This window comes from Mustela lutreola, chromosome 2 (assembly GCF_030435805.1).
Source record: "Mustela lutreola isolate mMusLut2 chromosome 2, mMusLut2.pri, whole genome shotgun sequence".
NCBI lineage: Eukaryota > Metazoa > Chordata > Mammalia > Carnivora > Mustelidae > Mustela > Mustela lutreola.
Window position 1 is genome coordinate 178,606,489 of NC_081291.1, and position 16,746 is coordinate 178,623,234.

General features: G+C 37.7%; 1 protein-coding gene across 1 annotated transcript; it reads left to right on the forward strand.

Annotated features, from left to right (window-relative positions):
• The first annotated feature begins 13,384 nt into the window (after positions 1-13,384).
• On the forward strand, positions 13,385-14,314 carry LOC131825933 (olfactory receptor 5K1-like). The gene has a single exon (XM_059165258.1). The coding sequence runs from the start codon at positions 13,385-13,387 to the stop codon at positions 14,312-14,314; it is 930 nt and encodes a 309-aa protein (XP_059021241.1).
• Positions 14,315-16,746: the final 2,432 nt, after the last annotated feature.

Genomic DNA, 16,746 nt, shown 5'->3' on the forward strand with positions numbered 1-16,746 from the left:
AACTGCTGGCACTCTCTGGGGAGGGGGAAATAACATAAAAATAAAGCTGGTGGCATTCCTCTCTGAGCAGGCCGGATGTTCCCAGCTGCTCAGCTTCTAGGGTATATATGGTCTTTTGCCCCTGAGGCTTATTGCCAGTACATATTTTTCTAAAGGCTATACCTTTATAGGTATATAAATAGGTATAGCATGCTTGGTTACTAGTATAATTTCTCCTAGGTTATATTTTAAGTAGTATGTTGTTCTGAGGGACGGTTAAATGAGGGTGTACTATAGTTTAAGAAGTTGCTATCTTGGGAATAGCCTCCTCTATTGATATAGTGATACACTATTTCATAATAGACGGTTTATCTCTGAAAGGTAGGTTTAGTTGTGTCATCTGTCTCTGTGATTTTTTTTTGTTTGTTTCTGTAAAAACTTGGTTGAGATATAGAAAAACAAAAACAAACTCTGAAATGGAGAAATGCATGTAAGAAGTTTGTTAGAGAATGCTCTGAGTCTCAATAATTATTGATGGAGTGAAGGAAGTAAGAAGGATGAGTTGACTATATTCACAATAAAGACTATCCAATCTGATGAAGAAGTAGGTTTTGGGATGTCCCTTTGATGTTCCCATGTCCAAGGCAGGGACCCAAAATTTATATTTTTCATGCAACAGTCATTAAATGTAGGCTGCTTCCAAGGAAGGAATATGACCTTCATAAGACAATTATCTTCAGATAAGCATACTTTTTTAAAAAATTAATTTATTTATTTTCAGCATAACAGTATTCGTTATTTTTTCACCACACCCAGTGCTCCATGCAATCCGTTCCCTCTCTAATACCCACCACCTGGTACCCCAAACTCCCACCACCCCCCGCCACTTCAAATCCCTCAGATTGGTTTTCAGAGTCCATAGTCTCTCATGATTCACCTCCCCTTCCAATTTTCCCCAACTTCCTTCTCCTCTCTAACTCCCCATGTCCTCTATGCTATTTGTTATGCTCCACAAATAAGTGAAACCATATGATAATTAACTCTCTCTGCTTGACTTATTTCACTCAGCATAATCTCTTCCAGTCCCGTCCATGTTGCTAAAAATGTTGGGTATTCATCCTTTCTGATGGAGGCATAATACTCCATAGTGTGTATGGACCACATTTTCCTTATCCATTCATCCACTGAAGGGCATCTTGGTGTTTTCCACAGTTTGGTGACCGTGGCCATTGCTGCTATAAACATTGGGGTACAGATAGCCCTTCTTTTCACGACATCTGTATCTTTGGGGTAAATACCCAGGAGTGCAATGGCAGGGTCATAGGGAAGCTCTATTTTTAATTTCTTGAGGAATCTCCACACTGTTCTCCAAAGAGGCTGCACCAACTTGCATTCCCACCAACAGTGGAAGAGGGTTCCCCTTTCTCCACATCCCCTCCAACACATGTTGTTTCCTGTCTTGTTAATTTTTGCCATTCTAACTGGTGTAAGGTGATGTCTCAATGTGGTTTTAATTTGAATCTCTCTGAGGGCTACTGATGATGAACATTTTTCATATGTCTGATAGCCATTTGTATGTCTTGATTGGAGAAGTGTCTGTTCATATCTTCTGCCCACTTTTTGATATGATTGCCTGTTTTGTGCGTGTTGAGTTTGAGGAGTTCTTTATAGATCCTGGATATCAACCTTTTGTCTGTACTGTCATTTGCAAATATCTTCTCCCATTCCGTGGGTTGCCTCTTTGTTTTTTTGACTGTTTCCTTTGCTCTGCAGAAGCTTTTGATTTTGATGAAGTCCCAAAAGTTTATTTTCACTTTTGCTTCCTTTGCCTTTGGAGACATATCTTGAAAGAAGTTGCTGTGGCTGATATCGAAGAGGTTACTGCCTATGTTCTCCTCTAGGATTCTGATGGATTCCTATCTCACGTTGAGGTCTTTTATCCATTTTGAGTTTATCTTTGTGTACGGTGTAAGAGAATGGTCGAGTTTCATTCTTCTACATATAGCTGTCCAGTTTTCCCAGCACCATTTATTGAAGAGACTGTCTTTTTTCCACTGTATATTTTTTCCTGTTTTGTCGAAGATTAATTGACCATAGAGTTGAAGGTCCATATCTGGGCTCTCTACTCTGTTCCACTGGTCTATGTGTCTGTTTTTATACCATGCTGTCTTGGTGATCACAGCTTTGTAGTAAAGCTTGAAATCAGGTAACGTGATGCCCCCAGTTTTATTTTTGTTTTTCAACATTTCCTTAGCGATTCAGGGTCTCTGCTGATTCCATACAAATTTTAGTATTATTTGCTCCAGCTCTTTGAAGAATACTGGTGGAATTTTGATTGGAATTTAAAAGTATAGATTGCTCTAGCCAGAATAGACATTTTAACAATGTTTATTCTTCCAATCCAAGAGCATGGAATGGTCTTCCACCTTTTTGTGTCTTCTTCAATGTTTTTCATGAGTGTTCTGTAGTTCCTCAAGTACAGTTCTTTTACCTCTTTGGTTAGGTTTATTCCCAGGTATCTTATGGTTCTTGGTGCTATAGTAAATGGAATTGATTCTCTAATTTCCCTTTCTGTATTTTTATTGTTAGTGTATAAGAAAGTCACTGATTTCTGTACATTGACTTTGTGTCCTGCTACATTGATGAATTGCTGTATGAGTTCTAGTAGTTTGAGGATGGAGTCTTTTGGGTTTTCCATATAAAGAATCATGTCATTTGCGAAGAGAGAAAATTTTACTTATTCATTGCCAATTTGGATACCTTTTATTTCTCTTTGTTGTCTGATTGCTGTTGCTAGGACTTCTAATACTATGTTGAACAAGATTGGTGAAATACTTCTTGATAAGGGATTCAGTTGAGAACTATCAGCTACTGGCCCTCTTACTGCTGGGGATCTTGGCACTGAACCATAGATCCATTACTAGCTATAGTTTGTACAGCTTGTAATCGGTTTCTCAGAAAGATGCATGACATGATTGGTGACTTAATATGCAGTCAAGACTTTTACAATCAAGACACATATGAGTCACACTTGGTATGGTGGTGAATGCATTATAAAAGCAGTGAAGCATCATGTAAATGAGGAAAGGAAAGAATCAATTCTACTTGAAGGACCTAGGAAAGTCTCCATGGGGATCTGATTTGAGTTCAAGTATGAGTAGTACTGAGATGGAAAGAAAGAGAGGAGCTTAAGATGAGGGAAACATTGAAAGTGAATTAGTTGAAGCAACTGCCCAGAAGGGCAGAGAAGGGATGCACATGGCCAAGTGCCCTGATGTAAGAGGAAGAAATGAAAGAGTAGATAAAACACAAGTTGACTGTGGAGCATCTGGAATACCAAAGTAAGAAAAATGAATTTGGGGGTGCCTGGATGGCTCAGTCAGTTAAGTGTCTCCCTTCAGCTTGGGTCATGATCCTGGAGTCCTGGGATCAAGCCTCAGAACCACATGTCCACCTATCCTCCCAACAGAGTGTTGGCTTCTCTCTCTCCCAACAGAGAGGTGGATCCCTTTTTCCCTTTCCTCACTCCTTCTCTCTCTTTCTCTTACTTATTCTCTTTCAAGTAAATATGTAAAATCTAAAAAACAAACAAACAAACAAAAACCTAAAACAAAATTTTTAAAAACCCTTAAAAAAAACAAAAATGGATTAATCAGAGACCACTGCAAATTCCTGAATGGTAGACTATCATTGTTTTAATCATTCAGCAAATATTTGTTAAGCACTACAAAGTGGTGCTTAACAATTTTTTTCCAACACTCCTTCATTTCCAACACTGTTCAAGGTGTTAGAAATGAAGGAATGAACATAACAGAAAAATTCCTTCCCTGTTATATCTATAGCTAATGCTAGTAGCAGGCAACAAGTGATGCATTATAGATACTCCTTATGTATAGTATTTTTATTAAATAAAATTTTATTAAATATACAGTATATTTATATGATTAGTGGAGTGAAGGGGTGTCACCTTCATGAGGTGGGGATCCTGGTGATCAGAGCCAATGTGATGGGGAGACTACCAACTGATGAGTAGATGTCTTTATCACAGTCACTTATTTTGTACCTTCCTTGAGATCCGATTGTAAACAGGATATAGATTTACATGCAGGATGTGGGCTACATGTGGGATGTGATTTACATGCAGGCAATCAAGTGAGACAAGTGAACAATAATGATTATCGCTTAGATTTAAATGACAATATCTCTTAGCTTTTAATGGCAAGAGCAAGTTAAGTATTCTCCACATATACTAGATCTTCCTAAAAGAGGACAAGAAAACACTCCATGGATCCTCCCATGTTTATTCCAGGCGTGGGCCCAGGAAACTCTTGCCCTCCATTTCCTGGAGTTTTCTCACAGGATTCCATAGGACCCCAGTCATATTGGTGAGGATCCGGGTTGTGGTTCAACAATTCCCCTTTTTTTTGTTTTTTAATTGTAGCATCTTAAGAACCAATTCCAAGCTCAACCCCTGTTGTTTATTCACTCGTCATTTGAGGAGACAATACCCACTGATGTACAGGTCAGAAGAGCAACGATAGCCAAAAACAAGTTCTCAGGGGTCTGTGGGCTTCAGGTAGATCACCAAACTGCTTCTCCTTTAGCTGACAGGGCCTTAATCTGACCCCATGTGTGTGGATCGGCCCTACACTGATATGGTCAGGGTCTCCTCTTACAAAGGGACAGCACATGTATCTTGTGAGTAACCTCCTGTGTCTCTTGTATTTCTGCATCTTTCTCATAGATCATGGATGCAGTGGTTATCAGATGGGTCATTGGTTTTCTGGGCCTGATGAGCTGAAGAGGAAGCCATAGTGTTTCGGAAGGGTCCATCACCGGAATCAGAGGAAATAAGAGCAGACCCTCTGCCTTTCCTTAATAGGAGGCCAGGGAGTCATTCATTAAAAGATATGAACCAAATAGGAATAGAGGCTTCAAGGGATTACTGTGATTGTGAGATGTGTTTTTCTGCTGCTGTCTGAATGTTGCCTTGGGGTAATTTCCAAAAATAAAAGTAAATAAAGAGAGTGCTAAAACATCCTTGTGGGATCCCCCCTTTTTCTTTTAATAATTGCAGTTTAAGTGTATGATGAGCTCGTTCAACTATACCTTGTCCTTGTGGATTATAAGGTATATCACAATATGATGAATTTGTCAATCAGAACAAAAGGCAGTAAATTTGTGTCTCGTATAAGCTGGTGCATTATCAATTTTTATGGTAGTAGGGACCCCCATAACACTAAAACATTGCAATAGAGTACAGCGGACAGCAGAAAGGGAACTGGAAGATTAAGGAATTGCCCGAAGGATTTTGGAAAATGTATCAATAACATGTAAATAAGGTTGACAAGGAAAGAGTTGGAAATGAGTTACATCCATTTGCCATAGTTCGTTGGCTTGTGAGCCATACTTATTGGCTCCTGAAGGGTGTGGGCAACAGTGCAAAGGCACACAAACAGAACAGGATTAAACAATGTTATTTGTCTTTTGAAGAGGAATGTGGTAAAGGTTGTGCAGCCGATTAGCACTGGTATGTAAAACCGAGGGTTCATCTGCAGGTGATGTGAAAATAAGACATGTCAGGATACCTGCTTGATCATTACCTTTTATCATTACCTTCTATCAACGGGCCCTAATATGGGTGACAAAGAGAGGACAGGAACAGGATTGTACAAGGGACTGTAGTTTTGTGAGAAGGTGTAATATGGATTTTTGTGTTGTAGATATCTGAGCTGTTTCAATGGCAGGAAAGAGACCAACTACATAAGCAGAATCAGAACGATGTAAGTGCAGAAGATATACGAGTTAACAGAGTAGTAAGAACGAATATTTCTGTTTGTTGTACTGATGCATACTCACTTTGAATTGAGAGGTTTAAGCCACGTCCATGTATACTTCATTTTTCAGTCGAGGAGACGTCAATAAAATACATGGGAGCACCTACAAATGGACTAGTTTCACAGATAGTAGAAATTACAAATAATGACTTTTTAAGGAAATTCCATAATTTACCCACAGGGTAATGGTATCCGATGGTTCCAGAATATCTTGCTCAAGCATTAAGGAGATGATCATTCAAGGGAAATAGGGAAGAAAAATGTTTTATAGAAATCGGAAGAATGCAATATGAGGGGTTTTAAGTGGTGGGGGGTGGGGGGTTGGGGGAACCAGGTGGTGGGTATTAGAGAGCACACGGATTGCATGGAGCACTGGGTGTGGTACAAAAGCAATGAATACTGTTATGCTGAAAATAAATTAAAAATAAATTTTTAAAAAAAGATATTAAAAAAAAGATATAGGAAGAATGATAACACGTGAGTTGTATCTCAGTATCTGAAGACATCTGGTTCGGCCAAGGATAATGAGGTTTGCAAGAAGGTCAACATATGCAGTTAAATCCTTAGGAGCTCAGTGATTCAAGTAGATGCATTCTAAAGGACAGTCTTGTTGAGCTAACACCCCTTTAGGTGAATGGGAACTAGGAAAAGAAATAACAGTAATGGTAACAGGATCATATAGACACAAGGACACTTGATGAAGGCATTCCTCAAGGAACTGAAGTTCCTGTTCAGCCTGCGGTATTAAGCTTTGAAGACTATGAAGGTTAGGGTCTCCCTCAAGAGTGGCAAATACCTTTGTAAGTTCATGTGTAGGAGTACCCACACTGGGCAAAACCAATTAATATCTCCTAATAAATTCTAAAATCATTTAAAGTATTTAAAGTATCTCAACGAATGGAAAACTGAGGACTAACAGTGATACGGTTTTTAATACGATCTAAATAGAAGAAGGGTGGAGTAAATTGTACCTTTTCAGAAGCTATTATAAGACTGCCCTGTTGTAGGTATTATTGTGTATTTGGAAACAGTTGATGTAAGACCTCTGAGGTTGGGGCTGCTAGTAAGATTTCATCCATGTAATGGAAAATATGACATGTGGGATATAATTGTCAAATGGGATCAAGAATCTTTTCAACAAAATACTGGCACATCATAGGAGAGTTAGTCATGCCTTGAGGGAGAACTTTCCCATGAAATCTTTGTAAAGGTTCTTGTTGATTTACTGTTGGAATTGAAAACACAAAATGCTCTTTGTCTGAGGGGTGGATAGGAGTAGTGGAAAAGCAGTCCTGTAAATCCAAAACTACTAAAGACCATTTAGTAGGTATACAAGAGGGAGCAGGAAGTCCTGGTTGTAATGAACCCATAGTTTCCATGGCAGAATTAATATTACGGAGATCTATTATAATCTCCATTTCCCTGACCTTTTCTTTACCACAAAAAATAGAGAATTCCAAGGAGAAAAAGAAGGTTAAATATGTCCATTTTTTAATTGTTCTTGAATTAAAACTTTTAAAGCTTTCGGTTTTTCTAACGTGAGGGCCAACTGGGGGTGTCCAAATCGGTTTGTTACTTTTCCAGGTGATTGGTGATTTCCAGGGCTTTATCAACCACAATGGCCCCTATATAAAACCCAGCCCAACACAAGTATCATTAGGGTTAAGATCTATAGGTTCAGGCACTCCTTGTAAGTTTTTACCTAAGCCTCTACTAGGAATATACCCCCTGTTTTTCATCATGTTTTTTACAAATGAGGATGTAGGTATGTGAATTTCAGCATCCCATTGTTGTAATAAATCTCATCCCCAGAGATTAATAGGTATGCGGGCAATGTAAGGCTGAATATGACCTAGTAATCCCTCTGAGCCCTCACAGGGCAGAGGTTGGCTGTTTTGTCTCAACTGCTGAGTAGTTACATAGCCGAGACCCTCAAGGGCATAATCAGCAGGCATTGTAGGCCACTAGCGTGGCCAGCATTGACAAGAAATGAGAGTGATATCTGCTCCAGAATCTAAAAGCCCTTCAAATATTCATTCCTTAATAGAAAGCTTCACTTGGGATTGACTTCCTACAAACAGTTTCTTAGAAAAGGAATCTTTTTACTAGTACTGCCGAATCCTCTTTCCCTAAAATTTGAAGATTGAATAGGCATAATATAGGGAAGTAGCAAAAGTTGGGCGGCTCATTCACCTGCTGAAAAGGTCCTAAGAACAGTGACAGAAACCATAATTTGAATCTCACCATAATAATCAAGAGTCTGTAACTCCAGTAAGTACTGTAACTCCTTTCATAGTTAAACTACTCCGTTCAAGTAGGAGACCAACCGTATTTGGGGGTATAGGTCCATATAGGTTTGTTGACAATTTATAAGGGCACTGAGATGGATGTATAAAGCAAGCCTTAGAGAGAGGGATATCAAGAGCAGCGCTCCTAGTCCTTGAGTAGCAGGGACTAAGTCCATTACTGAGAGTCACTGTTGGGTACAAAGAGAATAGGATAGTTCCATGACCCCATATTATTGGGGCCTGGGGTTGGCCCCTTAGGGAATTTCCCTGATGAGGGTTCCCCAAAGGATTTCCATCTTTCTCGTTTTTAGACTTACATTCGTTGGCCCAGTGTTTGCCTCACTGAGAGCAGGGACAAACATTAGGGGGTTGAATCTTGGATTTATTCAGCCGATTGGTGGGAAAGGAGGCAACCAGACAGGGAGGGAGACGGCATTGTTTTTTTATGTGTCCTGTTTGTCCATGATTAAAACATTTTGTCTGCAATCGTTTTTGAACAGCCATAGCCATGGTTTCTAATGCTGTTATTCAGGCCTGAGTTTTAAAGGGTCCTACATTATGAGAAGCTTTTAAATAATCCATGACATCGCCAGATTCTCTAAGAGGTTAAATCAGAGCCTGACAATCTTCGTTAGCATTATCATATGCTAGTTGTCTTAAGAGTATTTCCTGAATTTGTTCTCCTCTTATCTGTTTTTCCAATGATTCTTTTAACCTGCAGATAAAATCAATGTATGGCTCTTTAGGCCCTTGTATTTTTGTATACCTGGCAGTATAATCGGTGTCTGAATTAATTTTTTGCCAGGTTTGTAAAGCCACATCACATACTGGGGAAGGGCTGCAGGAGGGATGTTATGACTTTGATGATTAGAAGTCGTCCAAACTCCTGTTCCCATGAGTATATCATAAGTAACAGCAGCTATATTCCCTCTCTGTCCTAAACTCCTGACCTTTTCATGTGGCCTCCTCAGAAAGCCACATCTTCCATTGTAGAAATTCAGAAGAGGTTAATAGCATTTTAGCTATGAGTTGAAAATCACAGGGAATCCAGTGGGCATTATTGCCCCAATTGGATAAATATTTATAACAATAAGAAGAAGTAGGCCCCTACATGGAACATACCTTTTCAATTCTCTTACAGTCTCCATCAGCATCCTATTGTAAGTATTTGGCCTGTTAGTATGAAAAGTTACAGGGAAAAATAAGTGAAGCTCATGGGGGTGAGACGGTGTAGAAATAGAATTTTGTTTTTTTTAGATTTTGTTGGTCCTAATTGTAACATGCATAAATTAACATCCAACCCAGTGTCACTTCGCTCATTCCCAAAGAGGTCTGCTGCTCTTTCCTTGTCCTCATGCCCATAGGAAATCGAGGTGCGGTGGCCAAAGGAGAAACATGGCATTTGTCCTTTTTGCCAAAAAATAATTTTTTACTTTGGGTTTGAATTTGTTGGGTCGTTTCATCATCTAACTCATATGTATGCAGAGAGGTGCTGTTTCAGCCTTCAGATCCTCTTCGTTATGTTCCCCGCTAAGAATTAAACCAACATCCATGTAACCCAAAACTCCACAGGAATTTTTGCACCTTGTCTAGAGGCCTTTTCCACATTACAGCATGTGTGCTACCAAATTGTCTTTTCCAAGGTTCTTTCATTGGGAAACTAAGGAGTATATTCGCTAATAACACCCAGACAAGTTCTTAACTGACATCTGGATACTCGAGCACCTTCCCGAGATAAAAGGTGTTGTACTAATGCTGGAAAAGGCTGGGGGCAACTTTGATTCTGCCCCATCATTCTCACTTACTTCCTTCTGTGAAGATCTCTGGATCCCTGAGTGACTCTTCCCTGATTTCAGTTTCCTGTTCAGGTGTGCTACTTGTCAGCTTCCCGAGGTGGGAATCCTGGTGATCAGAGCCTGCGTGATGGGAGAACTACCGACTGATGATCAGTAGACGTCTTTATTTCTTACAATCACTTCTTTTATGCTTTCCCTAAGATCCCATTAGAAACAGGATATAGTTTTATGTGCAGGGCGTGGGCTACATGTGGGATGTGATTTACTGCAGGCAATCAAGTGAGACAAGTGAACAACAAGGATTATCACTTAGCTTTAAATGACAATATCTCTTAGCTTTAAATGACTAGAGAAAGTTAAGGATTCTCCACACTTACCAGATCTATCTAAAGGAGGACAAGAAAACACTCCAGGGATTCTGCCATATTTGTTCCAAGTGTGGGCCCAGGAATACGCTTGTCCTCCATTTCTTGGAGTTTTCTCACAGGATTCGACAGGACCCCATTCACCTTGGCGAGGATCCAGGTTTTGTTCCAACACAGGGGCAAAATAGGGTAAGAAAGGTAAAGGAATTGGGGTGAACTGAAAAGAACATAGATTAACTCAGTAAATCGTATGTGTGGCTAAAGGGTAACTGCAAACTTCCCATGAAGATTTTGCAACACATGGGAACAACTTCTGCTCAGGCTGAAGGAGTTGACACTAGCTAACACTACCACAACTTTTGTTCTCCTCTCTAAATGCGAATCATCATTCATAAACCCTATTATTCTCTCCATTAACTGTCCCAACTGACCTGAGAGTCCCTTCAGCTCATTTAACATTCTATGCACAGGTAAAGAACAGAATTCTAGAAATGATGTCAGTTTCATAAGAATCAGCAAGATGATCATCAAATGATTTAGTGACTTTAGCAAAGGTCATTTACTTTAACCTCATTGTCTCACAGGTCATCTTTATTTATTTCACAGAGTTAATATGTTTTGGGAACTGAATCTCCCCATAGAAATGCACTGATGTCATCATAGGCAAGTCCCATAAGCATTTGATGGAAAGTTTAATTTTGCATTGTGAAGAACATAATTATTCACACCAACTTATTAGTATAGTCTCCCAGATTTTCATTCTTTTAATCCCAAATGTTTCTGAGAAAAAAATTATATTCTGAAATTATGAGAGTTAACAACATGCTGACACACACAAAACTAATATGATGTTATAAAAGTCTTCTCAGTGCATTCAGGTAACAGAAGTATTCAGATTTATCTTTACCTTAGTATACTTTACCTTACCTACTATACTTTACCTTATTATTAGTGTCCGTAAGTATTGATTTATCTCAACTAGTTGGCATTTTTAAATTGTTCTTAGGTTTCAACTTCTCACCTTTTTAGGTCTTCCCATCCTGAAGGTAATGGCAAATCAGCATGAGATTTGAAGTCAGTTCAAATCAACCTTTTCTAATTATAAGGTAGATCTTCAAAACATACAGGTAAGAGTGCACCTTAATTCTGTTAAGGAATTCAAGCAAGTACATTGAATGTTAATTCTAACATAGCTGAATAATTAAATTTCTTATCTTTAGTATTTTAAACAAGAAAGTGAAATGTTCAGCCTGTGCTTTTATTTTGATGTTTTGAGTATGGAAAAAGAAACCCATTTTGACCACAGAATTTACATAATTAGACACATTGGTCATAATATCCTAAGGGATACCTAAGTAGTAGTACAAGATAGCCTTTGAGGTAAAACAAAAATTGTTTTTGTTTTGTTGTTCTCAAAAATCATATTTATTTTTAAGATTTTTTTAATTTATTCATTTGAGAGAGAGAGCCAGAGAGAACTCAAGCAGAGGGAGAGGCAGAGGTAGAGGAGCAAGGAGAATTCCCACTGAGCTGGGAGCCAGACATGGGGCTAAGTCTCAGGACCTGTAGAGTCATGACCTGAACCAAAGGAAGATGCTTAAATATCTTAGCCATCCAGGCAACCCATCTCAAAAATCATATTAAGATTTAAGACTTTTCTCTTTCTCTGTTATAAAACTAAAATATACAGGCAAGCTTATTTTTATTAGCTTTAAAACTACTGTGATATACTTCAGAAAATATTACAGAAGTTTCTTAGGAAGCAGGAAAATTATAGCTGGGTCACTTCCAGTAAATTCTTTTCCAAGAATTTGCTTTGTAGCCTGTTCTTCAAAACTAGCAGTTTCAGTTTGTGGAGACTAAAGAGGTCACTAAGGATCAGTGATAGTATACTGATAACAAGTTCACCTGTCTCAGGTCTTTGAAGCTAGGACTGAAATCAATACTCCCCCCCCCCCCCATAGTATTATATAACTCCTTTTATTTTTTAAAAGATTTTATTTATTTATTTAACAGAGAGAGATCACAAGTAGGCAGAGAGCCAAGCAGAGAGAGAGAGAAGAAAGCAGGCTCCCTGCTCCCATCGGAGCAGGGAGCCCGATGCGGGACTCAATCCCAGGACCCTGAGATCATGGCCTGAGCTGAAGGCAGAAGCTTAACCCACTGAGCCACCCAGGCACCCTAGCATTAAATAACTCTTATGAGAAGTAAAAGTCATAGCTGAAATCAAATGTCTACAATTCTAATAAAGAAACTGTACATGCATATTTCTTTTTAAAAGCCATGTGTATTATACATAGTTTGTGTTGGGTGTATAGGGTATGCTTGAGAATGCAAGAAGTGAAAATCTGTAGTCTAGAGCATTTAGTTAAAGCTCTTTTAAGGAGCATAATATGTAAACTATGCTTTACATAAAGATGGGAAGGATTTATAAATCTGGGCAAAAATCAACAGGAATGATGGCATGGACAAAATCAGTTTTTATGGAAATGGATCTAATACCAGGAACAGGGTTGAGAAAGGTGAAAATACATAGATATTTATTTCCTTGGATATCCCAAGTAATTTTCTCTAACGATGAAAGCCCTATCATAATCCTTCGTGATCTTCATAGAATTCCTGAGATATAAATTTAACATATCTGCTGTATGCTCTTTTCAAGCATTCATTCCACTGGGAGAGTATATGAAAACTTTTTGCTCAGTTAAAAAAAATATGTATACATGAAGATTGACAGCAAATTTATTTTAAGCATCTTTAATACCAAAACTGACACTGATACTGTTTGTGAGCATTAAACCAAATATGCGAATGCTAGATTTCTACACTATTCATACATGAATTCATGAAGACAAACCTTTTCCTCTATAAGCATTCTTCTTGGAATTACAAAAGTATTTGTGGGAATGCTGATTTTTGGAGTTGAGCTTATAAAACTGACATTTTTAGGGGAATGATTATTCCCTAGAGGTTTTTGTGTCTATATCCAGAGATACTGAGGGGATGTTGAAGAAGCTTCTCTCTTTGTTGTATAAAGAAAAATTTGGAAGGAAAGTTATACACACTCTAAATTAGAATCTTATATCTCCAGAATTCCTATCTCAACAGAGAAGGTGAATATGACTGAGGATAACTACTCCTTGACCACTGAATTCATCCTCATAGGATTTACAGATTATCCAGAGTTGAGGAGCCTCCTGTTTGTGGTGTTTCTCACTATCTATGTGATCACTATGGTGGGGAATCTTGGCCTGGTGGCATTGATTTTTATGGAGCATCGTCTTCACACACCAATGTACATCTTTCTGGGCAACCTAGCTCTGATGGATTCCTGTTGTTCCTGTGCCATTACCCCCAAAATGTTAGAGAACTTCTTTTCTAAGGACAAAATGATTTCCCTTTATGAATGCATGGCACAATTTTATTTTCTCTGCCTTGCTGAAACTACAGACTGCTTTCTCCTGGCAGCAATGGCCTATGATCGCTATGTGGCCATATGCAGCCCTCTGCAGTACCACACCATGATGTCAAAGAAACTCTGTATTCAGATGACCACAGGGGCCTACGTAGCTGGAAATCTGCATTCCATAATTCATGTGGGGTTTCTCTTTAGGTTAGCTTTCTGTGGTTCAAATGAAATTAATCACTTTTTTTGTGATGTTTTCCCATTATACAGACTTTCCTGTGTTGACCCTTATATCAATGAATTAATGATATTTATCTTTTCAGGTTCAGTTCAAGTCTTCACCATCGGTAGTGTCTTAGTATCTTACTTCTACATTCTCTTTACTATTTTCAAAATGAAATCCAAAGAGGGAAGAGGCAAAGCTTTATCTACTTGTGCATCCCACTTTCTCTCTGTCTCAATATTCTATGGCTCTCTTCTCTTTGTGTACCTTCGCCCACACTCAGTTAACGAAGAGGATGAAGATATACCTGGTGCTGTATTTTATACTCTAGTGATCCCATTACTAAACCCCTTTATTTATAGTCTAAGAAATAAGGAAGTAATAAATGCTATGAAAAAAATTATAAGGAATATTTTATAACATCCTAAAAAAATATATCATCCCCTGTGAAAAATTAGCTTAAATTTGATAATATGTTTTCCAAAATCATGTAATATTGAGAAAGGAGAAAAGAACCACTCTGCCCATAGAATTTTCAATTACTAAAGAATGATATTTAAGAGTCAGATAAGTTCAACAGGAGAGATTCTGCTACAATGTATTGTAAAATCTAAGCTCTAGCTCCCAGCAAGAATTAACTAAATAATTCTTCTTCGGGTCACACAGTGTCCCAAAGAAATTAGTTAAATTATTAGCTAACAGTTTCAATGGGTAATGAACTATACTTTTCAACAAATACAGCAAATATATGAATGAAAGTCAATTAGATAAAAAGATCACTTCCATTTAAATTAATTTAAAACAATGAGTCTTGGAACACTGAAAAAATTAAAAAAAATATATTGTTGGGGCGCCTGGGTGGCTCAGTGGGTTAAAGCCTCTGCTTTCAGCTCAGGTTATGATCCCAGGGTCCTGGGCTCGAGCCCCACATCGGGCTCTCTGCTCAGCAGGGAGCCTGCTTCCCCCTCTCTCTCTGCCTGCCTCTCTGCCTAATTGTGATCTCTCTGTCAAATAAATAAATAAAATCTTTAAAAAAATTATATTGTTGACAAATTTCTGGAATTCCAAAGCATAATCTTACAATCTCTGGCACATTCCAGGTTCTCAAGAATTAATCCCTTCATAAAAAACACCAACTGTCAGAAGTAAACTATATACCTTTGATTCTTAATTTTCTTTGAGTTTATTCAAGAGAAGATATTTGAATATTAGTTCACAAAGAATATTCTCAAATCAAGAATATGTTCACCTTTATTTTTTTAAATTAAATTTATTTATTTTCAGCATAACAGTATTCATTATTTTTTCACCACACCCAGTGCTCCATGCAATCCGTGCCCTCTATAATACCCACCACCTGGTACCCCAACCTCCCACACCCCCTCCACTTCAAACCCCTCAGATTATATGTTCACCTTTAAAACGGGAAATTTTGTTATATATATTTTACCACAATTAAGAAATGTTGAAACCAAGAAAAGAATGCTAGTAAAAATGTACAATAAAAAAAGACTATTTTCATCTTTAGTGTTAGTCAATTTTACTTTAAAGTTCTCTGAAATAGAGTATCTGTATACTGTGATGTAGCACTGTGTAGTTGCCATAAATGGTATTTATGGATTGGATGTCCATATGGATTTGACTGTTTTCATATAATTTGATTAGGGTGTCCATCAAAAATGCAGTGTATTCCTGAATACACTAAATTGAACGAAGTCGTTTTTCTCTCTGATATTACTTATTTTGTTTTTACTAGGAACTCCACCAAACTGTACTTATTCCAGTGTAAATTACTGATACATTCACAGCAATAACAAAAAGTTGGAGTTGTTATAAAGCATAAATGAGGCACAAAATAGTGACAATTCTAAATTCCTAAACAAAAATATTTATTGATCATTTATATATGCAAATATGAAAGAAAACCATATATTACTGAGAACATTTTATCTGCTAGGCACAAAACTACACCTTTCATATATATTACCTACCAATTGGTTAGAAATAACTTTTCATGCATCTTCTCAGCAAAATCCTCATACTTTGAAACATTGAGTGGCTTGCTCAAGTTCAGCCAGGTGATTGAGATTGAGCTAGAATTTGTATCAATGATACTTGGGAGTTCAGAAAATGGAGATGCTTACACCCTGAGCTATATAGACCTTATTCAGCATCAGAAGTGAGATGTGCCTTGAAAATGATTTTAAAATATGATGTTTTGAGGAAAAAAAAGAATGAGTATGACCACAGTCAATGTTTATGGAAATTAGTGTGACACTGAGAACTGGGGTGAAGGAGATGAACCATTGACAGAGTCAGAAAGTTGACAAAACTTTTGCTAAAAGCTGTTGCGGAATATGGGAAATAAGGGTGGGATGGAATCAGGTCACTGAGAATTTCAAAGCCAACTCTTAAGAATTTACCCCAGAGGCCTCAGACACTGAATACTTCATAGAACCAGGTAATATGATTGTAGTTTTTGAGAAGAGTAATCTGGTGATCGGAATGATGCTGAAAGAAATAAGGCTAACTTCAAGAATTCTTATACTAGGTGATGAGAGTTGAAATTGGAGGATAAAAGGGGAGGAGTGCACAGATATAAGCAACATTTTAAAGGAAAATAATTAATTATAACTATTGGATAATAAAATGAAGGCCTATTTTCTTCTGAGAGTACCAATCATGTTATAACTTATTTCCTTCACTATTAATTAAAAATGTACCTGACAGAATTGGCCATTCACTAGCCATTTATTTAATATACATTTAAGTTAATATGTAGTAAGTTTGTTATTTTTATTTTTAACAAGTCAATAAATATTTTTTAATTTCTTGGTTTTAATTTATAATAT

What these genes read in the sequence shown, in the direction of transcription:
- LOC131825933 (XM_059165258.1), top strand. Translation starts at nt 13,385, where the DNA reads ATGACTGAGGATAACTACTCCTTGACCACTGAATTCATCCTCATAGGA.